We start from the raw sequence: 26,352 nt of genomic DNA, 5'->3' as shown, positions 1-26,352 counted from the left end.
ATCCGTTGGAATTACAGGGGTTCTCCAGGCTGTACCTGGAGGTTGGCAAGCATATGAAGGTAGCATGGTTCCATAAGGGCTAGCTGTCAGGTAGTTGAGATGAATGGCTACATTCACATCCAATTCTACTTGTAAACGGCAGCCTCAGGAAAAGCGGTATCCCCATGAGAGCCAGTGCGGTGTAGTGGTTAAGAACAGGTGCATTCTAATCTGAAGAACCAGGTTTGATTCCCTGCTCTGCCACTTGAGCTGTGGAGGCTTATCTGGTGAACTAGATTAGCCTGTGCAACACATACCAGCTGGGTGACCTTGGGCTAGTCACAGTTCTTTGGAGCTCTCTCAGCCCCACCCACCTCACAGGGTGTTTGTTGTGAGGGGGGAAGGGAAAGGAGATTGTAAGCCTCTTTGAGTCTCCTTACAGGAGAGAAAGGGGGGATATACATCCAAACTCTTCTTCTTCTTCATTAGCCTTTTTGTTTTTTCCAGATTGGCAAATTCCCGGAGATCTGGTGTAGTCGGGCCGCGAGGTCAGCGCAAGAACGAGACGAGACGCGGTGATAACATCTGGTGGAGAGCGCCAGCAGCGGGAGCGCGGGTGTCCGTGTTCCTAGCGACTCTCCCGCGTGCTGGTTCCTGGCACCTTTTATTATGATTCTAGCGGGGGCGTGTAGAAGGGCGGAACGGGGGGGGATTCCGGGAGAGCGGGAGAGCGGGAGACTGAGAGATCATCATGTGATGCATGATCTCACCTGGCTGCTACGTGCGGAGAGGAGCATCAGCGTCTAGGCCTAATCCTCACCTGGGGGCAAGACCATTGTCCCTTTGTCTGGGACACCCGGTGGTTGTGAGCCAGGTAGTTCATGACCCATGACTCATTGGGGGGTGAGGGGCGGGGGAGCGGTGCGACCAGAAGACCGTAGGAGCACCGGTGTTCCAGCACTCTACTTACGGTGCTGCTGGATCAGCAGTGCATCCCTACATCTCCTCCTTTTTTACATTTAGAAGGGAGGCCAAAATGTTAGGGGGTGATTTAAAGGGACGCTCGTCTCCTCCGCCGTTTGGCCAAGCTGGCCGAGCTGCTTGTGCAACATGAGAACTTGTTTGCGATGCAAGGGAAAGTCGAGAGGTTTCTTACACATGTTACAGGCAATATTAGATACACATTGAATGAAGCAAGATCCGACGATGAGGCACACAAACAAGCCAATGCAGAGCTGTACAATAACACTCAACCATCCCCCCGGTAGCCAGCTCCAGAGGGCTGACCACCAGTGGGGCAAAACGTCATACTTCAGATTAGATACAACATCTTGCAGTTCACGCACTTTCATATGAATCAAATGGGAATTATCAGAAAGATTAAAACAACACATATCATGCACATTCTCACAACCTTGGTGATGCAATAACAACAAATAATCAATAGCGTACGATTATCTAAAGTCGGCTTGACGAAGCTCCTGCTGCTCGGAGGCCAGAGCATCCAGAGCAATGGAGGTAGAGTTGATGGACTTCGCAAGGGCACAGGCCAGCCGGCCAATAGTCTTAGCATTGTAGAAGCGAGTCGGGGACTCCCACTAGAGAAGTCACGTGAGGGAGGCGAACTCCGGCTTAGGAGAGGGCAACCGCGTCGCTCCGGCAAGAGGGGTCGAGGGGCAGAGTGGAGCGGCGGCGACGGCGTCCGGGCTCCTGGGGTGGAGCCTGAGGCAGGGCGATGGTGAGGCGGCTAAAGGCAACAGAGAGTCCCGGCAGAAAGCTGAGCAGGGATGTAGTTGAAAGTTCTCTCCCCGCAGAGTCCAGAACCAACCCTTGGGGAGCAAGACATTTCCATTACGGGGAATGTCCTCCCGTCGCAGCGTGCAGTTCCAGTTGGCCGAGCCGGGTGAATGGGCCCGGAGTCGGTCTCTCGTCTTGCCGCGCCCGGCAATGCGGGCGCAAGTATTGGACTTGTGATTGGCGACAGTCTTGGTGACAAGGGAGAGAGCGCCGGCCGGGAGGGTTTGGACGACGGGTCCCCAGTCAGCGCTCATAGAGTACTTGATGGATGAAGCATTCATAAAGGGGCTTAAACCAGACTCCGCTAGGAAGTCTCCAGGGGCTTTGCAAACAGGGAGCAGGCAGGAGCTTAGCAGGCTCCCGACTCCTAGGTACTGGCCCAGGCAGAAGGACGAAACTTTGGCAGCGGCAGCAAATTGCTTCCAGATGTTGGTTTGGTCAAAGCTCGTCAGGGGGTGGCCGACTGCCACAGGCAGGAGGCAGCAGAGCAGGCAAAGGATGGTGGCCGCCGAGTTGGCAGTGATGATTGCAAAGAGGGCGGCACAGAGATTCTCGGGCGTCTCGGGGTGGCCTTGCTGGCGCAGCAGCTCTTGAGCTTGGCTGGCGGTCGCCTTGACATTCCCCCAGGTCATCCGGGTCCTTGGACCGTCTGGGCGTCGGTGGCGGCGTTTCCGTTGAGGCTGCTGGGCGGGATCCTCCAGAGAGATGCGTTCCATCTCTGGGATGGGGTTGGTTTCCTCCTGGCGCCATTCCATGGGCTGGCCTATCATGGCGAGTCGGGATCCGCAGGAGATCTGTAGGAAGAAGGACTGAAACACACCCCCATCCCAGGTTATAGGAGGGGGCCGGGTCCTGCCAGGCTTGGAGAGCCGATGGCGGGAGGTCAAGATCAAGTTTTGTTGGATTTTAGTGTTTGGTATAAGAAGACTATATCACGAGGGGCTTATCTTGCAGCCTGCGTGGGGGTTGCTTTTTTTTTAATCGCTCTGTTGAGGGTCGTCCTACTCCCTCTTTCTTTAAATTGTTTGACAGGGAGGGCAGAGGGTAGAAGCTGACCCCAATGGAAGCTTCTTCAGAGCGTCATACAGGGTTAGCGCCAAGTCGAGGGTCCGAGCCTCAAGGGAAGGAGAGGCGGACCCTACAAATTGTGGGTATGCATGCTAATTTACCCAACACAAAAGGGACTTTAGGAGCGCTTTTGGGGGTGGCGAATACATCAGGAGGTAAGGCGATTAGGCAATAGGGGTGGATTTCCACACACAAAGGGGAGGAGTTTTTTTCTTCGCGAGTGGGGATTGCACTTACCGTGACTTTACGGTGGTGCGCTGGGAGGCTGGAGTGGTGCAAAATTATGTAATCGAATTATCTTGGGGAGATACTGCCCACTTGGAGACCCAGCTCCCTTAAGAACCGGCAGGTTGAAGCGCCAGGGCCTGCAAGCTGAATTCCATACAACTGCCACGCTTTGGCAAAACCACCACCACCCCAGATCCTTAGTGGTCCTGTGTTTGCAACAACCCCTTGGCAGGGCCTGTCCTGGCAGTGCTGCGGTACCAGGATGAGCCCAGACCCTGTCCAGGGAGGACCAGTCAGCCAGGTGGCCCTCCCGCCTTTCACTAATTAGAAAGATAGAAGGAAGAGAAAGGGAAAAAAGGGGGAAATAGAACCATGCGGAAGTTCGAAAATGAGAACAGAAGGCACAATTAGGATCAATAATCAGTAGCGGTGGGCTTTATCCATCCCAGACCCCAGAATTCGTTTTGACCACAGCTCATAGGGTCCCTTCCCCAGGGATTGTATGGATGTCCAGAATGATGGGAAATGGACTCGCAGGCTGCCGCTCGAGCCCTGGGCTGTGGACCGTGAAATGGCGGCCAGCTCCGATCGCGGTTTGTTTTCCCCCCACCCCCCAGATAATGCGGACAGGTCTCGGTTGGCCACTGGTCAGGCCCACTTTCGGCTGCTCTGATAGCTGGTCACATCAGCGCCGGTGTCCACCAGGCCCTTGAACAGACACCCCTCCATGAGTGAGCTCCAGATACTGGCGGGGAGCTTCCGATGGGTGTTTCCTTCACGATGGTGGTGCTGGCTGCGCCCTGATGGCTGCCGGCTCGTGGCCTTTATTGCATCGATGGCCCGGGCGGCGCCGGGGCAGAGGAGGAGGATCAGCTATGCGCAGCTGGTTTCCGCTGGGCAACTTCTGCGGGATGTTAGTCCAGACTTGGAGATGGATGGGTCCCCTGGTAGGTGGACCGATGACTCCGGGGGGGCGATGAACAGACCTTCATCACCTGCGGAGGCCTTTGGCAGCGCCTGTTAATGGTCCCAGTAGGGATAAATTGACATACTGGGTTGGGGCGACAAGGACCTCGATGGGGAACTTAAAGGAGATGGGCTGGGTGCATGTGAGCGAGATGCCACGAGAGGAGGGTGGTTTGGGTGTAGGTCTTGATGTTTGGGTCTGCTCTAGGTACTCCCCCCTTTGGTCCTGGGCTGGAGAGATGCCCGGGCGTGAGTTTCCCGGCGGGCAGTGGCTGCCAGTGAAAGCCTTTCAGCACCGGGGGCATCGGGTTTTTGGCGGCCTCGGGGGCCTTACCGATGCTTTTGGGGGAGGACCCTCCTCCGCCGGGATTGTAGGCCCCCCCGGCGGGTTACCTACACTCCCTCCCGGAGGTGTCCTGACCTGCCATAATCAAAGCAATCATCCTGGGGCTGTCCCCTGGCGGTGGAGAGTGCTGCGGCCGAGGGAGGCTAGCAATTGGTGCGCGGAGGATCCGATGTCCTAGCAGAAGCCTTAAGCATATCGGCCAGTTCAGGATCTTTACCCAGGCCCATGGTGCTCCTGCGGCACTCAGTGGAAGCGTTCTCCTTGGCGAGGCGTATGAGGAGCTCGTTTTGGGCCTCCCTGGCTATCTACCTACCTCTTGAGAGCCTCCTGGAGCCTGTTGCAAATTCAGCGTGGGGCTCTTGGGAGTTTTGCCGGTTGGTGGAGAAGCTTTGGGTTAGCTGGCCAGCATTGGGAACTTTGATGAACGCATGGCAGAAACATTCCGAAGCGACCGTAGAGGTAGCCTCAAGGCAGGTTTTCTAATCCTGATGCGTTAGGGTTGGCGAAGGCATCGAAGCCGTAAAGCTTCTTGGCAGTGTAGGCGCCGCCCGAGGCCCGGCTCCCCTAGCGAAGCATTGCTGGCCGGAACTTCAAAACTCCCAGATCACATATTACCCGGGGCTCAAAAAGCATGCGAAAGGTGGTGTTCCAGTCATCCCGGAACCATTAGGTGATTCCTTGCAACTGCCTCTAGCATGCCTCTCACATAGGGGCTGGTGACTCTCACGTCTACATAAACTGCGGAGCTTCCGGTGAGGATGTTATAGCCACAAAAAAGGGGCAATTGCTGGAGCAACCTGCCGAATAATGCCACCCTCCCCGCAGGTATCCATTAAGTGAAACTAAGGGGCATGGGGCGAGGATATCGGCATGCGATCTTCCGTCAGGGTTTCCCTTTTCGCCCAAGGAGTCGTGGCTATCTACGTTCACGGGGGTTTTCGGAAACCAGCGCCATTACGATGGCGCTAATGAAGGTACTATGGCTTCAGAAAATGAAGGCGGAACAAGGGGAGGGGGCTGACGAACCGCGGGAGAATTTGAAGGAGGCAGAGGCGCAAAGGGGCAGAAGGAGGACAGGCGTCCAAAATAGAGGAGAGAGAAAATTCCGGGAGTGAAACTGAAGCTGAAGGGTCGAAGGGGAGGAGGGCGATCTACAGCAAGGGAGCCATAGACCACAGGCTGATAGCTACATAACACTGTCTCCACGATAGTAGCAGTGACATCGGACCCGAGGCTCTGCAATAGAAGAATTAAGCGATGTTTTCCCAATCCTTAAGGTTCAATGTCCCCCACTCCGGGTGCCATGGACATTGAGCTGATCTCCTCAATGAATTTGCGCGAAGCTCCCTCTCTCTTCACGGAGACCCTACGTTTAGCTAGCGGCTTTTGGCTTCGTTAACGTGCTTGTCATAAGCCCTGCTTTTGCAAGCTCCCATACTTACCGGTGTTCCGTCGGATGAGAGAGTGTCCTAGGACTCGGGTCCCTGGATGCGCCGATCCAGCGGACGGGCGATACCGAAGGTGGGTCCCTGGATGTGCCTTTCCCAGGCGACGGTAAGCAGGGTGGAGGTTCGAGGATTCCCGGGTTTCGGCACCAGCTTGTAGTCGGGCCGTGAGGTCAGCGCAAGAACGAGACGAGACGCAGTGATAACATCTGGTGGAGAGCGCCAGCAGCGGGTATGGTGTCCATTCCTAGCGACTCTCCCGCGTGCTGGTTCCTGGCACCTTTTAGTATGATTCCTAAGCTGAGTGTAGAAGGGCGGAATGGGGGGGGGATTCCGGGAGAGCGGGAGAGCGGGAGACTGAGAGATCATCATGTGATGCATGATCTCACCTGGCTGCTACGTGCGGAGAGGAGCATCAGCGTCTAGGCCTAATCCTCACCTGGGGCAAGACCATTGTCCCTTTGTCTGGGACACCCGGTGGTTGTGAGCCAGGTAGTTCATGACCCATGACTCATCGGGGGGTGAGGGGCGGGGGAGCGGTGCGACCAGAAGACCATCGGAGCGCCGGTGTTCCAGCGCTCTACTTACGGTGCTGCTGGATCAGCAGTGCATCCCTACATCTGGAGCGAAGCCTGAGCAAGAAATTGCTGAGGAATATAATGCCAAAAGTCCACCCTGCAAAACATTTATTGTGCTCTAGGGAGACAGATCTCTGTAGTGGGGAGATCAGGGTTAATTCTGAGAGATCTCTATGCTCGACTTGGAGGCCAGCAATCCTACTTCCCTGTATGCCTGAAGAAAATTTCCTGTCCCTTTAATAGCGACCAATTATGCACAAGGTGTCTTTTGCGCAATAGGGGTGAATGATTTCTTGTGGGGACATATTTCCTCGAGCTCTGCTTTCACTTTCCATTATCTCTGCGGCAAGCGAGACCGCTTCTAGCACGACTTTTAATTTGCTTCACTGCCAGAACAGGCAGATTTGCCAGGGAGCCCCACTTTGCCCCAGACTTGTTGCCCCAGACAGTCTAGCTCCACCCTTCCCACTCCTTTGCATTGCCGTCCATACCTTCCCCTCCACCCCTCGTTCCATGTTGCCAGTTCCTTCTCTAAATGCTCATATCAGAACAGTCAAACAGGGTCTCTTTTTGTCTCCATTCCACCTCTCCCATTCCACTTTCACCCTCCCCAATGATCAGGAGGACTTTTTACAACTTTATTTCAAACCAGCCTATATTTTAAAACACATTTCCTGGCCATAGCAGCTGCCAGAAGAAAAAGAGAGAAAGAGTGTGGGATTGGAGGAGGATCTAGTACGTGGTTCTCTTCTTCAACAGCATGTGGTCTACTAGGGAATTGCTTTGCCTCTTTCTTTTTTCATAGAGGGAAGGTTATGTTGGGAAAGGGGCTATAATATTAATACACCTGCTATCACAAGGTATATTGATATAAATGCAATTTAAAGGGCTTTAAGAAAGCCCTTTATCTTGCAACTTTGGGTGTGATGAGATCTGTGCCTTTAAGAGGAGTTGATGGGTGGAGCTAAGGGGGGGAAGCTACAGAGGCCCCTTGAAACAAACAAGCTAGCTGCAGGGCATGCAGAGAATGGCTCCTGGTATGTAAACAGAGAAACACGAGGAGACCACACCACAGCCTCACTGTGCAGCTAAGAGCCACAAGGTAAGCATTCCATGCATAATGGGCCATTGGCTTAACTGGTTGATATTCACCAGATGAAGTTATTTTTCCCCCATGCCATAAAAAGCCTCAACTGCCATTTCCACACCTTAAAGGGTGGGTTGGTGGGAAATTATCCCCCAGGCCTGTTGACAATGAGGGCCTGGAGTATAGGGCTGCCAGCTGGCTGTTGTGGGTTTTTCGAGCTGTGCAGTTGTGGTCTTGTAGTTTTTACTCACATTTTTGCCTGCATCTATGGTTGGGATACCCTGGTAAGATACGTTTCCCTCCATGGCACAGTGGAAGTTGCCAACCTCCATGAGGGGCCTGGAACCTGGGGAGAGGAAAAACCTCGGCAGGATATGATGTCACAGGGGCCAACCTCTGAAGCAGCTATTTTCCTCAGGGAAACTGATGTTTATTGCCTGGAAATCAGTTGTAATAGGAGGAGATTTCCAAGCACCACCCGGAAGTTGGCAATCCCCTGGAATTACAACTGGACTACCAGCTAGAGAGGTGAGTTTCTCTGGAGAAAATGGCAGCTTTGGAGGGTGGACTCTGTGCCATTATACACTGTTGAAGTCCCTTTCTTCCCTAAATCCTGCTCTCTCCAGCCCCTGCCCCAGATATCCAGGCATTTCTCATGCCAGAGTAGACAACCCTAGTTGGCAACTCTGCAAGTTACAGCCCAAAACTTCACCTTGTTAGAATTTATAGTGATGATGAAAAGTCGATGTTTCTCTATCAAGAAAGGAGAGCTACCTATAGAGATCTTAGGACTAAATGAAGGATTCTGTGTCTTGAATATATCATCATCATCATCATCCATATATAAATTAGCATTTGCTATATACTACACTGACACTTTACAACATTCTAAGTTCTCGGGAAAAACCCGATGCTTGTGAAGGCCAACATGAGCTAAAGATCTGGCAGCCGTGATTCCATAAAGTAATAATAATAAATGTTAAAAACCTGTGTATGTGGCTTTAAGGAAGTCCGCAAGAACTAGTTTCTGTTCTCCATTAGTAAGAATTCCTTCTCAGTTGCAAGCAATAAAGGAACCTGTTATTGAGGCTACTACAGAGCAGCATGTAGAGGCAGCCAATAGGAAGAGGGGGAGGTTGTTTGCTGCCTTCAGAGAGAGAGAAGAACGAGGCCTGCAGCAGTAGTCCCAAAGGGAGTGTGCTGAGTGTAACCTGTTGTAAATTGATTAATAGAATTTCTATTGTTCTGACCAAGCCGATGACTGTTTTCTTTGGGTAACAATCTGCCTTGCTGAGCTGCTGCAGTAGGCCTCAGTGTTTCATCTAGGATTGCCAGATCCCCTTTAGCCATTGGAAAGGGAGGCTGGGGGTAGGGTTAGATCCAGATTAGCAAAGGCGTAACCAGGGGGAACATGAGGGGAATAAGACCCAGGCACTACTTGCCAGTGGGGGGCACATTTGCCTACCCTCCATTGTCCACTCTGCTTGCCTGCACTGCTTGCCTGCCCACTCCACTTTCCCGCTGGCTTCATTCACTACTTGCTTGCCCATTGCTTGCCTCACCTGCCTGCCTTTGCCCGCCAGCCTGCCTCAGTATTGGTTTTGTTACCGTCCAAGAAAATAGCCAATATATTTTCTTGAAGTCAAGTTACATGACTACACTGGTTCCATGTCAAAACGCAGAGACTTGTGTAGTTCAGAAGCCTCCACGAGGCTCACAAGGAACATATATATGTTATTGTGCCGATGTTATATGATTTCCCTCTTGCCTTTGCCCTTTTTGGATATAATGGAAGCACCTTTAGAGTTAAATTTATGATTTGCCCGCTGTTTAGGATTATAGTTTGACTAGGTTCTCCAGTTAGTTTAAGGTTTTGTTATTGTTAATTTAGGAGATTCTTATGTGCTTCTACTGTAAAGTTTTCCCTAATGTTTAAGTTTAGAAATGTTATTTTTGATATTTGTTTGTTAGTAAAAGCAGTAGCCTGTAGAAGCTGATATTAAGGGACAAGGAAGTTAGCCCTGGAATGCAGCTTAGACCAACACCCTGCCAACTCCTTAGCGAAGACAAAGACCCCCTTTGGTTTTGTAAGTTAAATCTGATAGCAGCACCCAGAGGTTCCAGCTGTTGGAGAACGTGTTGGGACCACCATTGGACAGTTTGAACTCCCTTTTGTTGCAGGACTGAGGTGCGGGAGCCTCAGGTCATAACCGAAGGAAACAGCCATCTGATAATGCAGATAGCTGGGTGCGGTAGCAAGCCCACCCAGATTCTCTGAATGGACCTTCTCTGCTCTCCTTTCAGCACCATTTTCAAAATCTCGCGGGAAGACGCTTGACAGCGGGATTTCATGATCCCATTCACAAAAGTTGTAATTGTATCTTTCTTTTGTACTGCTGTTTCTTTATTGGTGTTCAGTGAGGGACTTGCCCCCTTACCTGGCCCTTTTACCTGCCCCTTTGCCCCCTTTGATGTTAGTGAATAAAAGTTCTTGCGCTTGTTTGCAAGGAGCGATTCTCCTGCTCAAGCTGTCACCACTGCTTCCAAATAAAATACTTTGCCTTGAAGAAACATTGGCTTTCTGCGCCTCATTACGTTGCTGAGCTAAAATCACTTATTGTTACCCGAGCAGCAGCAGTAACAGTTTGGGCCACGATGTTGGGGGATGCAATTTTTTTGGGGGGGTGCAATCAGTACTTGCCCCTGGCACCATTTCCTACAGGTAGGGCACTGCCAGTTGGAAAGCTCCAGGAGTTTTGGGGTAAAGCCTGAGGACAGGGACTTCAGTGGAGTACGATGCCATTGAGCCCATTCTCCAAGCATCCGTTTTCTACAAGAGGACCGATCTCTGTAGTCTGGCAATGAAGTCTAATTCTTGGAGATTCCCAGGTTCCACCTGGTGTCTGGCATCCCTAACTTTCATGGGGCCTAGACTCAGGTCATGCTCTCTCCAGCTTCTGTTGCTGAGGCCATTAGTGGGAAAGGAGGAAGTAACCATTCATCTGTCTTCTGTTGCACCCAGATCCAACCTGGGCTGAGGTCCCCCACCCCACCAGCTTCCCACTGCACAGGTGAGGCAAAAAGAGGGAGGGGAGGAAGTCGCTAGGGTATGTTGGAGCTGCAAAAGAAGAAGAAGAAGCCCACTAATAATGTCTGAGTCCTAAATGTTTGTTCAGCAATACCTTTCTGGAAAGGGAGGGGTATTTTTACTCATTGTTCCCTCAGGCTGAAGGATCTGCAACAGTGAGAGTTAGGGTTGTCAGCCTTCACATAGTAGCTGAAGATCCCCTTGAAGGTGCCCCTTCTATTCCTCCGGTTTTGGAGTCCCCCTGTCATCTAGGGGACCCACTTTTTTGTTCTGTTTCCCACTCCTTGGGAGGGTTTAATTGGGGTTATTGCTGACGCCATTTTTACTGAATCTACCGCTGTGTTTTAAATTCTTAAATTTAAATTATTCTAATTTAATGGGGTTTTTGTCTGTATATATTGTATGTAGAATCTGTGTTGTGAACCGCCCAGAGCCCTCCGGGGGTTGGGCAGTATAAAAATCCCATAAATAAATAAATAAAATAAAAAAGTGGATTCCAGATAACAAACACCACTTCCCCTAGAGAAAAGGGTCACCTTGGAAGGTGTACTCTAAACTAAAGCATTATATGCCTCCAAGGTCCCTTCCTTTCCCCAAATCCAGCCTCCTCAGGTTCTATCCCCCACCCCCCTGCAAATCTCCAGGCATTTCCCAACTTGGATTTGGAAACCCTAATATTAATGTTTTTAATAAACAAAACCCCAGAACTGACAACCCTAATCAGAAAAAGAAGATTTGAAACAAGGTCCAGAAGAGGGCACTGTAATGCCTGTCTTCACCAGCTGGATATGTATATTGCTAACTTGTTTTTTTATGGGTTTTGTGTGCTGCCTTGTGGACCCTACAGGAGGCTGCCAACTGGCCAAGGGGTGGGGGGGGGGGGAGGCAGAAATGGGCAATTGATATTTTTCATGGAATAATGCAGTAATTCCCAATCTGGGGTACATGCACCCCCCCAGAGGTATGCACCAGAGTGTTTGGGGATTTGCAAAAAAACCAGCACATGTTCAATGGGATTCTTTCATGTCAAATTTCATAAGCTGTCACGTTTCTTTATCAAAAGTGGGGTGGGTCCTTCTAGCTTTTCCACTGGCAAAAGAGAGAGGGTCCCCTAATATAACTAGAAATGTTATATTAGGTATCATGAGGGGGGGAAGGAAGAAGGATATAGCCTGAACTCATCAGATCTTCGAAGCTCAGCAGGATCAGTTCTTGAATCGAAGACCACCAAGGAAGGCTCTGAAGAGGAAGCGAGTTGCACTCCGCCTCCGCTTCTCACTTAACTTGAAAGCCCCTTGCTAGGGTTGTAATAAGTTGGTTGTGATTTGACAGCACATAGGTATTGTAAGACCTTTTCTCTAATGAAAATGTATTGGTGAAGGCAACTATGATAGATGGAGAGGTGGCAAAGTTTGGTTTGGGGGGTCCAAAGTTATGGATCCCCAAAGAGGGGGCCCATCCCCCATTGTTTCCCATGGGAGCTAATAGTAGATGGGGCTTCCCTTTGAGGGTCCATAACTTTGAACCCCCTGAACCAAACTTAACTAAACCTGGATGGTATCATCAGAATAGTCTCCTGAAAGTAGCTTGACATTTTGTTACTGCTAACTTAAACATTGCTCCCCTGACAGGCACCCTCAATTTTCCCCCAGATTCTGGTCCCTTCTGAGTGGACTTAAAGGGAGAATCTGGTCTTCCTAGATTAAAAAAACATTGAAAGTATTGTCGAAGGCTTTCACAGATGGATTCAACTGGTTGTCATGGGTTTTCCGGCTGTGTGTCCGTGGTCTGGTAGATCTTGTTCCTAATGTTTCGCCTGCATCTGTGGCTGGCATCTTCAGAGGCGTATCACAGAGAGAAGTCTGTTATAAGAAATATCTGGACACAGTGTATAACAGTGTATAACAGACTTTGAAAGTTTGGGGCCGTGGTGGCGAACCTTTGGCACTCCAGATTGGCCATGCTGGCAGGGGCTGATGGGAATTGTCGTCCATAACATCTGGAGTGCCAAAGGTTCGCCACCACTGGTTTTTTGGGGGGAGAAATCTACCCTGAAACAGCATCATTTTCAATGTTGTTTAAACTAAGGAGCCCAGATTATCCCTTTAAGGTGAATTTAAAAGGAGAATCTGGACTCTCTAGTGAATAGTCTAAACAACATTAAAAGTGATGCTGTTTCAGGGTGGATTCCCCCCCCCCAAAAAAAAAACAGCTCATAAATCTCATAAATCTCCCTTCTAACCAGAAGTCCTCTTCGTAACAGCTTGTAATCCTCTTAAAAAGCCCTCTAAAGCACGTCCTTTCAGCAAACTTGAAATGATAAGAGACAAACCAGTTGCTAATACTAGAGTCCAGATTCCCAATGCCTATTATAGCTGGAATGCTGTAGGTTAGAAGGGAGATTTATGAGTGTTTGTTGGTTCCCATTCATAAAAAAGGGAGTAGAATGGGCTTGGACCACACCAGTTATTTATGAGTTGGTTGTGCAGCTATCACTTGTACATGATTCATAGAAGTGTATATAAGGCATGTTAATACTGTGGTGATATGGTTTGTAATATTTGGCAAGAGCATGTAGCCATTTAAGAATTAATATATGAATTGGAAAGAAACAATATTATTTTGATCATTTTTCTAAGGTTTTTCTAAGGTTTACTGGCCAGGGAGTGCTCTAACTTGGTACAAGACAGCTTGGGTTCACAGACATGGCCATAAAAACTAAAGCAGGTGGAGATCATTTATCTAGGCCGAAGGTTTTTTCTCCCCATGAGGTTATTCATAAATTCAAGTAGGGCAACTGAAGACTGGGATGAAGCATTCAAGCAGGTGGATCCTGGCCATGATCAATAATAGTGGGAAACAGTAAAAGAGAAATAATTGCAGGATTTGAGATTTAAACAAAAACAGCAGATTGAAATAGAATTTTAGAAATGATAAAGTGTGTAACTGATAAATTGTTCCATTTTAAATCGATGTGATAGGCACAGATCAAAGCTCTGCCATGGTTAAAATAAACCAGTTCCACTTAGGGACTTTCCGCACTACAGAAGGGAGCTAAGGTTGACTCGGTTCCCTTCAGTGGAGGGCGATTCCAGGCTTTCTGCACAGCAACTGAGTTGGCCCCCTGGAACCGAGCTAAGTGGGCGGGATCATCTTGGTGCCTGTCTCGCTCCTCGATCGTGATTGGAGCTTGTATTACCACAGGAAATGGGAGCGTTCTTTTTTTTACAGTTTACAGTTACATGCGCTTTCTGCCTGCTACGACTCTTCTGTTCTGCGCATGCCACAAAAGCGGCTCCTGATTGGTTGAACGGATGAGGTGTCGTTTCGATGCGTCCGCACTTCGAACCTTTGAAGCAGTATCGACCTTGTTCTGGCAGAAAAGTGTAGTTCATAACTGCGACAAGGATGTTGCAGTTCTGGGGGGGGGGGGGGCGGACTGAGACAAAACAATGTTGAGCTCGGTTGCAATGCAGATTCACTGAGGCGAACCTAGGTAGAAACCAGTACAACTCTGTCAGTGCAGAAAGCCCCTTAGATTCCTCTGTTTCAAAGTTTTATTCGTTCAAAACTGCAGTTTAGGGAGGTCTCCTGTGGGGTTCAGGGAGGAGTCTCAGAGCTCTATTGTTCGCAAACATGACTTGTACCTTTTCCATTAGACCCCCCCAAGCAACTCTTCCAACATTATTCATTGGTTGGGCTATGAAGACGTATAGACTGCCTGTCATGCTCTTAATCTTTCACCCCTCCCATAGCTCACCTTTGCTTTCTATATTTGGGCATACTCTTTATGTCATACCTCTGCCCCGTGCCAGGATTTTGGTTGCTATATCAACCAAGTCTGTTTTTCTCCCCATTATCTCTTTTGGCTTTAATTTTGCAATCTTTTACCCTTAGCTATCAGTGATTTTACAGCTTCTTGCAAGAGCTAGTGTCTTGCTTAAATCTTACATTTCTCTAATACTTATAACAATACACATTGCCTTAATACACACATATATATTCCTATCAGATGCATGAACCTAGAATGGATTAGAAATCAACAATGAGGAAGTGGGAAGTCTTTTTTGATGTTATGGTGTGCAGTTTAGTTGGTTATAATAGGTTTAGTTATTGTATGGGTTCTATTTTAACTCTTGTGTGTGTTTATTTTTCTTTTTTGTATTTCATATTTTTGTTTTGTATTAATGTGGTAGTGTGAAAGTGTTTGTGTTTTTTTGTATGCTGAGTAAATTTTTAAAAATTACATTAAAAAGAATAGTGGGAAATGGAGGGATTATAAGAATCACAATAGCATATTCACCACTCAGCATCTGAGTTCTTTCGATCAGTTTGTGGATCAACAAATTGCAGCCCAAACAAGGGAAAACACTTGGACAATAACAAAGAGATCTGCAAGAGGGTTTTTGCAAGAAAAGAGCTACTGTATATACTTGTATATACGTCGACCCGAATATAAGTCGAGGCGCCTAATTTTACCATGAAAAACTGGGAAAACTTATTGACTCGAGTATAAGTCTAAGGTGGGAAATGCAGCAGCTACTGGTAAATTTCAAAAATAAAAATAGATACGGTCGGGTGCTATTTGGGGGTCTGTGCCACTGACCCCCCATCTCACCAATCCCAAGGTCTCTGCCACCGACCTCTCCATCCCGCAGCTTGTCCAGCTCACCCAGATCGACTGGCTGTCACCCGCCGAGAGCCAGGGGCCGGCCACCACCGAGAAGAAGGCAGAGGCAGAGAAAATGGCTGAAAGAGGGAAGGCAGAGAAGAAGGCAGAGGAGAGCGAAGCAGAGGCAGAGAAAGCGGCTGAAAGGGGGGAGGCAGAGAAGAAGGCAGAGGAGAGCGAAGCAGAGGCAGAGAAAGCGGCTGAAAGGGGAGAGGCAGAGAAGAAGGCAGAGGAGAGCGAAGCAGAGGCAGAGAAAGCGGCTGAAAGGGGGGGAGGCAGAGAAGAAGGCAGGAGAGAGTGAAGACAGGAGAGGGGGAATGCCACACAAGAATTAAGTGAGACCCTCACTCACGTATAAGTCGAGGGGGGCTTTTTCAGCGGGGGGAAGGCAGAGAAGAAGCACAAAAAAATGTGCTGAAAAAGTAGACTTATATGCAAGTATATAAGGTAGATCACTGTAATCAATGTAAAGCGCAAGTGGATCCTTTGCAAGGAAAGACTGCATCACTTTGATGAGCATAAAGTGCAAGGGGAGTTTTGCAAGAAAAGAGTTAGAGCGTGGAGGCAAATGTAAAATGCAAGTAGACTTTTGAAAGGAAAGAGCTTGATCATAGTGATGAAGGTAAAGCGGAAGTGGACTTTTGCAAGAGAAGAGGTTGTTCGCTGCGATGAACGTCAACTGTTCCAAGCTTTCGAAAGATTAGTTATATCGTCTCCTGCCTCGTGAGTTACACTTTGTCTTGACATTGCAACAACAAATATTGCTACAGAGGTGATAACAGAGTTTCTGATCAGGGCTGAACTACTGAGTCACATGCAGTTGGTTGCTTTTGTGTGGAAAAGACTCATGTTGCCAACAGAGGGGGAATACTGGAAATGAAAAGCCATGCTTCCTTAACTAAGGTAGAAGAGTCAGTATTTGCATCTCTTTACAAAGCGCAGAAACAAACAAAACCCAGAATGTTGCTATAAAATCTGATTAGTTTACAAAGCTGGAAAGACAGAAAGAGGGGGGAAAAATGCTGCAGCATGAACTGATATCTGTGCTAACTGCATTGACGAAGAGTCAATGAGAATCAAAGAGAGACGAACGATCAAAAAGCCCTTTCAGAGATATGGCAAAGACAAAGCTGTCACCACTATCTCTAAGAGCGCAATGTCAACGTTAGCCTAAATAAACTCAAAAATACACACGTTGCACAAGACAAAACTTCCATTTCAAATGACAGAGCAGATGTCTTGACTTTCCCAGACAAGAAGGTGGATCTTCTTTCTGGAGAATTCATACTCTGGGCCACTGAGAATCACACCTTAATTGTCTCTGGAAGGTTCTGAGAGGACAGAGTGTGTTCCAATCCTACACTGGATACCACTGCATTGGTAGCTAATCCTGGCAAAGCCAATACGATAACTGTATTCCACTCTGTGTGTGCTAACACCAACACTGTCTTTGTTGTAGACGAACATCAGCAAAAACGAAGCATCTTCCTGTGTGTTTCATCTGTGACAGATCATTCTATTCAACAGAAGAACTGATTGAAATAATGCCAGTTTGTGAAATGCCAGGCCGATTCCCCATGTTGAAAATATCCCGGGATTCTCACCTTAAAAATCTTGTTTTGTGCAAGGACTCCCCATGGCTCCTGGCCCTAAATTGAGTCTGTTCTGGCCAGTGGCGTAGAGCCAATGGGATGGGGGCAGTGGTGGGATTCAGCAGGTTTGCACCACTTCGGCAGAAGTGGTTGTTAAAATGCCTCTTGTAAACAACCGCTTGTTAAATTATTTAAATCCGCCCACCAGACTGAGGAAAGGGAGTGGAGCACGCCCATGTGGATGCTCTGAGCCCGTGGTGGCGAACCTTTGGCAATTGCCAATTGGCTGTGCTGGCAAGGGCTGATGGGAATTGTAGTCCATGACATCTGGAGTGCCAAAGGTTCGCCACCATGGGGCTATATCATTCTTTCTTCCCTCCCTCATGATACCTAATATAACATTTCTAGTGGTCAGAAGGGGACCCTCTCTCTTTTGCCAGTGGAAAAGCTAGAAGGACCCACCCCACTTTTGATAAAGAAACGTGACAGCTTATGAAATTTGACATGAAAGAATTGGCTGTGCTGGCAAGGGCTGATGGGAATTGCAGTCCATAACATCTGGAGTGCCAAAGGTTTGCCACCACTGCTATTTACAATGTAAATAATCTTTATTTTCAGTGGCAAAGAGAATCAGTAGCAATCAGTGCAAAACAGAGCAGCAGTGAATCAGCATGGCCGCAGTTGCTACCCAGGATGGGCAGGAATGAGTCCCCGGCTTCAGCCTGTGTAAGGGCGGAAAGGCGCTCACCCTGCAACGTCATCGAGAAGAGGCTGGCCTGTAAAAGGCCGGGCTGGCCATGTGCTCACACTGGCCAGCGACTTGCCCGGCCACGTCTCCCCATAGAGCTTAGGATTTTGTCAATGCATGCTTCTTTGTCATAGCCATTCGCAGTTTGGCGCATGGGAATTGATCTGAAAGGGCCAGGGGAGGGAAGTTAGGGAGCTCCCCACCCCTGTTGGTAGGGAATGCTACAGCAAGTGGCCGACCATCCAGCTGAGAATCACATCAGGGTGAAGCTTCAGTAAGAGGCCGCCACTGGCGTACTTGCCTAGGGACATGGGGTACCCCTTGTCCCCGGGCGCATCGATTGAGGTCACGTGGGGGGCGCCAAAACATCCTCCTACACAGCGAGTGATTGAGCAAACCCTAGCAAGCAGGCACTGAAGCAGCGGACTGCTCCCAGTGCCTGTCGTAGCTCCGCCCACTCTGTACGGTGGCTTGGAGTGTCCAGGGGGCGGGGGAGAAATCCCACTGGGCTCCCAGGAGCAGGACTGGGGAGCTCCGCCTCCCCTCCCTCTGACCCAGCGTGCCTTATTCGCCTTAAATTACGTGTGGCATTACTCGGAAGCCTTTTCCCCGGCAGCCGGGCACTGGCAGACACAGGAAAAGGCAAGCTGGAGCCCAGCAGCAGCAGAACTGAAGATGATGCTGATGTTTGTTTGGTAAATCTTCTGCTGGGGGTTGACTTGTGAGAGATTTACATGCTTAAAAGTTAATTCCCCTTGCACTGGTTTGGAGCTGTTTCTCAGGCTAGCAGCCTACCTCACAGGGTTGGTGTGAGGACACAATTAGGAAAGTGGTGGGGAGAGAGCCATGTATGTTTTGTTGGGGTGGGGGGTGTTTTGTGAGCTGGTGCAAAAAATCATTGTTTGGTCGTCGTGAAGGAGGGTGGCCACCTATGCCGGGTCGAGGGGGGCGCCAAGCTCAGGTTTTGTCCCCAGGCTCCCGTTTGCCTAGATACGCCTCTGGAGGCCGGCCGGCCGCTGGAGCTCCGTGGCAGTGTCCCAGATCAGACCAAAATCCCATGCTGCGCCTCACGCTTCTGATTGCATAATAAATGCTGACTATGGCCAAATAATTTACCCCAGCCAGGGAGGGAGAAGTTCCAGACTTAGATGAAGACAGATCCTAGGCATCACAGCAAACTTTGCTGGACAAAATGCTTCAAAGTACATGTCACTCTCTTCCGCAGCTGATGCGTGCAACAGACTCATCACATCTGGATGCCTCTTTGATCTGGATACAGATACAGATCAAAGGAAGGAAATCTGCAATGCATTTCAGCATGCAAATACAGAACTAATGAAAGTATTTGCATGAACAAATTAATATGATCATCTCTGACATTAAAATTATTGCAACTATGTTTTGGTAACAACAAATGCTCCTGCTATGAATCAACATACCAGTGCAACCCATTGTTACTTTTACTTAACTATGATTGGATAACCTATGCAAATTTTCCCAATAGGTATTTATGGTGGAAACCTTTTGATTGAGAAGGAAGCCTTATTGGATATCACTTTGTTGTCTACAAAAAAATCACAGTTTAACACTGACAAAATAATTGAGCTAAGAAAATAGTTCCTCTCAAGTAGGCAGATTGAAAATGAGCAGAAAATGAGGTTACCCACTTTTCACCCTCAGTACCTCCAATATTATTTCAGGAAATTTGTCAGCTTAAACTTTTACAATACTGCCCCAGCTAGCTTGCCCTTGATAATATCTGGTAGAAGTAGGGGCAAGAGTAGGTTGGTACAGACTGATAAAGAGTTCTGATAAGGAGAGGGCCGAAGACGTACCTCTCATTCTAATCTTCAACCCCCTCCCCCCCAAAAATCACTACTGACAAGAAATGTAAATTGCTTTCAACCGTGAATCTAAGCCAATATTGTTTGCCTCTGCATCTCTATTCCTATAAAGCAGTGATGGCGAACCTATGGCACGGGTGCCAGAGGTGGCACTCGGAGCCCTCTCTGTGGGCACGCGCACACAGAGTTCATCATGTGGGGGGCAGAAAATCACACACACACCCCACACACACATCTAGGCTGACCTGGGCCACTGAGCACAACGTGCGTGCACTGCAGTGAGCAGGGAGGACTCAGCTGGCAGGCCTGGTGCCTGTGCTCCGGGTGGCTGCTGCCCGGGGGGGAGCGCAAAGGAGGCAGAGGTGCTAGAGAGGCACAGAGTGGTGCGCGCAGGACTTGCTGGAGGCTAGAGCAGGCTGGTCCCTGCTCGAGGGGGGGGGGGGGCGAAGGAAGAGGGAGCCAACCGTTTTTTTCTAAACTAAAACCTCAGCATTCAGGTTAAACTGCCGGGTTGGCACTTTGCGATAAATAAGTGGGGTTTGGGTTGCAGTTTGGGCACTCGGTCTCGAAAAGGTTAGCCATCACTGCTATAAAGTTTATCAGTAAGGGAACCCCTCCCTCTTCCTATCCCCCTTTGATATGTTCATGATGGGGAGGGAGAAGTTCCAGACTTAGATGAAGACAGATCCTAGGCAGGCTATTCCACTTGTGAAGCCGCTCCCAATCCCTCACCCTCACAACTAGAGGAAGATAGACGAGTGTTTGAAACAAAACTGAGTAAAGCCGAGGATGGTGACAGGTGCTTAAAATTCCACAATTCACAATTCCTTCTCCAAAGGACATGAGATGCTATTGATAAATACCGTAGTGATTGGAAAAATGCATAAATAAAAGGCATACACTTATGTCAGGGTCAAAAATATTATACACCTTGGCCGAAGGACCCCAAGATTTTGAGGCCCAAGTTTCCGCCTGCCAAGCTTATAGCTAAATCTGACACTGGGAAGGGGAGACATTTGCCCCCAGCACCACTATTACATTACCCCCCTAGGAGGGGGTCTCGCCCTGTGAGCATGAGTATGTCAGCAAAAGGTTTCTTAGAGAAATGAGCAATTGGTATAAGCAAGCAGTCAAACAGAAGACGCGGGGACAGGAACTGAAGGGACAAAATGACAGCATGCCCGAATGAAGGAGGAGGAGGAGGAAGAGGAGGAGGAGTTTGGATTTATATCCCCCCTTTCTCTCCTCCCACCCACAATAAACACCCTGTGAGGTGGGTAGGGCTGAGAAACCTCCGAAGAACTGTGATGAGCCCAAGGTCACGCAGCTGGCGTATGTTGGAGCGCACATACTAATTTGGTTCCCCAGAAAAGCTTCCACAGCTCAAGTGGTGGAGCGGGGAATAAAACCCGGTTCTCCAGATTAGAGTGCACCTGCTCTTAACCACTACACCACTGCTCTTAACCATATAGATACCCAAGTTAGGCCTGTAGCTTGAGTGCTGGTCGCTTGGATTGGAGTACCCTGGAGTGGGTGTAGAGTTGCCAGATCCACCCCCCCCCCCGGTGCGGGATTGGGGGTAGAGTTGCCAGATGCATGTTGGGAAACTCCTGGAGATTTGAGAATAGGGCCTGGGGAGGGGAGGGACCTTAGTGGGGTACAACACCATAGAGTCCACCCTCCATTTTCTCCATGGGAACTGATCTCTGTAGTTTGGAGAGGAGACATAATTCCAGGTCCCACCTGGAGGCTAGCATCTCTACCTGGATTGTCCAGGCTAGCCCAATCTTGGCAGATCTCAGAAGCTAAACCTGGTTGGTACACGAATGGGAAACCACTAATATAGTCAAGATTTGCTATTCAGAGACAGGCAACTGCAAACCACCTCCAGACGTCTCTTGCCTTGAAAGTAGGCGGATATAGGATGTTTAATTGGAATGCTTGTTTAGTATTTACTCAATAAGTTTGTTATATATGTGGTGTTGCATTATATTGTTACACTTTTTAGTGTGTATTGTATGTAAAGTGTCATTAATATCTTAAAATCTATATATATAAAAACGGGACCATGCGTTTGTTGCTTCGAGAATAACCCCGCACCTGCTGGCCCAAACACTCTGAAAATTTCACAGACCCTTACTCATTCCCCCAACTGTGTTCTTACATACCTTCCACTGTCAGACAACACACCTGAGCCTGGTAAAACATCTTTTTCCTGGCGCACCAGACCATGAAGCTGCCTGTGTATAATTGTCACCCTTAGAATGTTCATGCCCTTAGAATGTTCGCTCAGATGGTCAAATATGAGCAGTGAAAATAGTACAAAGGCAATAACTCGAGTGGAAGTGAAACACATACACATGTTGCCATGTGAGACATCAGGTGGGGTTCCCCCTTCACACGCAGGTACCTTTCACTCTCTGTGCCTCACCCACTGCTACCATACAACACACCTACTCTCATATACATTCAGCGGAGGGAGAGGGAAGGGACGGAGGGGGAGGCATGCAAGGGAAGAGAAGTTAGGGAGGGGAGGGAGAGAGTGAGGGGTGGCATGCAAGGGAGGGGAGGGAGGGGGCCCAGCATCTGGATATGACCCACCCACTCTAGCAAAGCGAAAGGGGAGGGGGAGGGGGAGGGATGCCATGCAAAGGAACAGAAGTGAGGGAGGGGAGAGAGTGAGGGGTGGCATGCAAGGGAGGGGAGGGAGGGCCCAGCCAGCCTAGATTCCCTGAATACTGAGGTTACAGTTCAGAAAACCAGGTTGCCTCTGAGGCACGCGTTACTCAGGAGTAAGCTCAGTAAAGCAACCGTGACATACTTTGAATGGCTGAGTCGCACCCCTCAGAGGGTTTACTCAGAAGCGACACCCATTGCCACCACCCCAACTTATTCCCAGGTAAAGGATCATGACCAGTTAGCCTAGATGTGTGGGAGGGGTGCCTTTCCATTCCCCCCCAAGGAATGCAGTCACACACATCAATGACATCGCACAGTATCAGCCTGTGCGTTTCCATGAGCACGTACTGCTGGCCTCTGCAATTGATTTGCTGCTACTGTTCCTTTCCCATTTCACCACAATAAACCACAGCAACGCGTGGCCGGGCCCCGCTAGTTTTTAATAAAAATTAATATGGAAAAAAAGAAAAGAACATCCTATGGGAACGCCATAAGTCGACTGCAACTTAACAGCACTTTCTGCCTCCACACTGAGAATGAGTACATCTTCCCCAGACCTTTCTTCCAAGAATCTGCATCCAGGGATCTCTTGTATACCCCTGTGGTCCCTCCAGACTATGTGGCTAGGAACCCATAGTGGGCCAGGACATGGGCCTGGTCTAGTGTTGATTTCCCCTTGGAAAAGCCCACTTGTTCGGGGCCAGTAATGCTGTTTTGCTTGACCCATAACTCTAATCTAGTCAGGACTAGCTTAGCATATAGCTTCCCTATAATAGAGAGCAGGCTAATGGGTTGATAATTTGCTGGATCGTTTTGGGGCTAGGACCCATGTTTGCATGGGGGAGAGGGTCCACCAGACATCAAGGAGATGTCAAAGTTTCTGAGATAAACACTGTATTTGTTGACTGCTGCTGTTAGCAGAGACTATTGTCACTAGATCGCACTTCAGATAGATAGGCAAGTTGAATGAAACAGAGACTGAGTCCACTGATTGAGCTGGCCAAAAGCAGTGCTAGAAATTACATTAAACTGTCATTCCTCTCTTAATCCTCCACTTTTCCCTTCCTTCTTCACCCCCTCCCTTTTCTCATCTTTCTTCTCGTTTGCACATACCTGCTTTTTGTTTGTGTGAGGAAGCTTGAATTGCGGTTTAATATTAAAACGCCTTATTTTTTTAAAGAAAAAACCTTATAATGTTTTTCTTTGGTGGATCTTGTGTGGAGAATTTGAAACAGGGGCTATTTTAAAAAGGTCCTATTCAGAAGCTTATAGGAAATTAAAAGGTCAACTATTGGATAGAGAGTTCTCTACCCTAATCACTGCAGCCAAGAAAACATGTTCCCTCCTGTATTTTTCTCTCCCATTTGAACGGGGCCACATGGCACACTACCTGTATTGCTTAATAAACCCCGTTCAAAGGAGAGCCATAATGCTCGCCAGGTTTAATGTTATGCCTTCTGTCTTGTTGCATGGCAGATTTAATAAGCAAGAAAAGGCTAAAAGATTGTGCCCGTGTAATGATGGCTCAGTTGAATCTCTGGCCCACCAATTACTACACTGTGTCAGATTCAAGGAAATCAGATCCAAGTATGTGAATCTTACTCCTTTACATTTACCCCATCTCCCCGATTTAATTAGATTACACCACTTGTTGGACAATCCTGATCCTTCTCTCTGTATGATAGTGGCAGACTTTCTCCTGGAAATTACCAAACGCCAGTAGATTTCCTTCGACCTAACATTTATTTCCTGTATTGTATATGCTTTTTAATCTGTTTTTTATTATTGTTGTACTGTTGTCTATGCCAATAAAGGCTTGCTTCTAATGTTCTTTTAAAAAGGGAAATGAAACGTGCTTGTCGATATGTATGTAATAATTGGCTTAAAACTAAAGGTTAAAAAGAGTTTAAAATGAATAGCTTAAAAAAAGTTACACACTCCTTTAAAAAAAAGATAGCAGTGTAAGGAAACCCAAGCCATGCAGGTCAGAGGCCTTATTCAGGTACCTCTGTGGTTTATTCATGCCCCAGACTCTCTTTTACACTCATACTCATTAAAGGATATAGGAACAATTTTAAAATGTATAGTGAAGAGTCTAGGAAACCCAGGCTCAAATCTCACTTACTATGAAGAATACTGAGTGATTTTGGGCCCCTCACTTTTTGTCAGACTAACCCACCTCACAGGGCTGTTGTGAGGACAGAATGGAGGACAAGAGAACCAAGTGCACAGTCCTCAGCTCCTTGGAGAAACAGCAAGATACAAATATGCAAGAAAATACCATACAGAGATATAAGAAGGTAATCTAATAAATAATGCTAATATAATTATCAATAATAAATATTAGAAATAAATAACTGTAGTAGTAGCATGATAAAGAAATAAATATGAATGTGCAGCAGGGAAAGAAAATAAATAAAAATATGCAGCAAGATGTTCGCTTAAAACTTTTGAAACACCAAGTTAGTACATAACCTGTTTCCAGGTTTCCATGGGATACGTTTTATTTCAAAGAAGAGTTTCTTGTTCTGTGAAACTGATAATTTGGAAAATTACAGATGCAGGAAACATTCTGAGAACTGTATGCAGCAGACTCAAAGGTATCTCAAAGGGGTATTTTACGTTTAAAGTAGTTCTCCTAACCCATAATGATTGAAACCCATGAGCTTTTTCTCCAGCTTTTAAAAAAACTATCTGCTACTTTTATTTTCAATAGCCAGTGCAAATATCCTTCCATTACCTTTGTCTTAATTAGGAAAACCGATGCGGATATAGGTTGTAATTAGAAACAGTACATTTACCTTGAATTGAGCGGGAACTTCTGAGCTGCTTCCCATTCCTGCGCAAAGCAGCGTCAAGCTTTTCAAGAAAAGGGGAAATTATTTGACAGCCGGCCTATTTATCATCTTAGCGAGGACTTTAATCAACATACCAGAGATTGTTTGTCAATCTATAACCAATGGCCGCTGACTGTGAAGTGCATTGTCTGGTTTGGAAAGTTCACACATTAATCCTCATTCATTAGGCCTTATTATATGGGAGAAGCTCATCCTACCCCCACGCTTCCCACCGAGCCAGTTTTTACAGCTCTCTTGGATAAACATTACTAGAGCCTGAGTTATTGTGTAACCGAAGGGCTAGATGATAGTTTAAAGAATAATTCAACTGGATGATGTATAAGGCGGCTCAGACATGTATCAGCATGTTGGAATAGGCACTAATGAACATGTATTGGTGAAGGCAACTATGATAGATAGGTGGCAAAAATCCAGTTTGACTCATGCTTCATACTCTTCCTTATACTCTTCCTTAGCACACCTGCTGCACACAGGAACGTAGCCAGCTTATCCCAGCAAGGCAGTATTCGTAGGGTTGCTTATCCTAGAAACTGGATGGCAGAACTGAGGTCAGAGTTTGGGGAAGAAGGAGGAGGAGGAGGAGTTTGGATTTATACCCCCCCCCCTTCTCTCCTTTAAGGAGACTCAAAGGGGCTTACAATCTCCTTTCCCTTCCCCCTCCCCCACAACAAACACGCTACTATGGCTTCCCTACTATCACGTTTTTTTTGTTTTTTTTTGTTTTTTACACCCAGACTGATGAAGAAATCTGGAGTACTCAAACACTCGCATGATGGTTTGTGTCCTTTTGGTTGATCTTAACCACACGGCTTTTGTTTTGTTTTTCCTCACATTAGGAGCCTGAGGCGAATTACATATCTTATCAGGCTCATGAATAATAACAATGCATTTTAAAACAAATAGACACACAGACCTGCATACAGAATTTAAATCCATCAAACCAAAGGCTGGTTTAAAATGGAATTCTAGTGCCAGCCTCTACATATTCACAACAGACACCTTGTGAGGTAGGTGGAGCTGTAGATTTCTGAGAAAACTGTGACAAGTCTAAGGTCACCCAGCAGGAAGGTAGGAGTGGGGAAACAAATCTAGTTCACCAGATAAGAGTCTGTTGCTCATGTGGAGGAGAGGGGGATCAAACCCGGTTCACCAGATTAGCATCCGTTGCTCTAAACCACTGTGCCATGCTGAAAAGTGAATAGAGCCTTTTAAAAAAACCAAATTCCCTGTTTCAGTAGAGTTCTCAGTAGAGAACTGAGGCAAGTTCAACGTACTAAAGCAAAGATTTATTGAATGCAAAGATTGTATTAGGGGGTATCAATCAATTGGAATCAAGCAGGAGTAAACTATACCTAATCCTTGGTTTCTGTCTCATTCAGA

At 47.8% G+C, this 26,352-nt stretch overlaps 1 protein-coding gene across 1 annotated transcript in view; it reads right to left on the bottom strand.

The window, feature by feature from the left end:
- SLC23A1 (solute carrier family 23 member 1) overlaps positions 1 to 24,968 on the bottom strand; it is a 53,862-nt gene extending 28,894 nt beyond the window's left edge. The window contains exon 1 of the mRNA XM_048509055.1: positions 24,916 to 24,968. Coding sequence (XP_048365012.1) covers positions 24,916 to 24,951 — 36 coding nt within the window. The 5' untranslated portion in view covers positions 24,952 to 24,968. The remainder of the gene's footprint in view (positions 1 to 24,915) is intronic.
- Positions 24,969 to 26,352: the final 1,384 nt, after the last annotated feature.

This window comes from Sphaerodactylus townsendi, linkage group LG01, assembly GCF_021028975.2.
Source record: "Sphaerodactylus townsendi isolate TG3544 linkage group LG01, MPM_Stown_v2.3, whole genome shotgun sequence".
Classification (NCBI taxonomy): Eukaryota; Metazoa; Chordata; class Lepidosauria; order Squamata; family Sphaerodactylidae; genus Sphaerodactylus; species Sphaerodactylus townsendi.
This window is presented reverse-complemented; position numbering and strand designations above follow the sequence as displayed.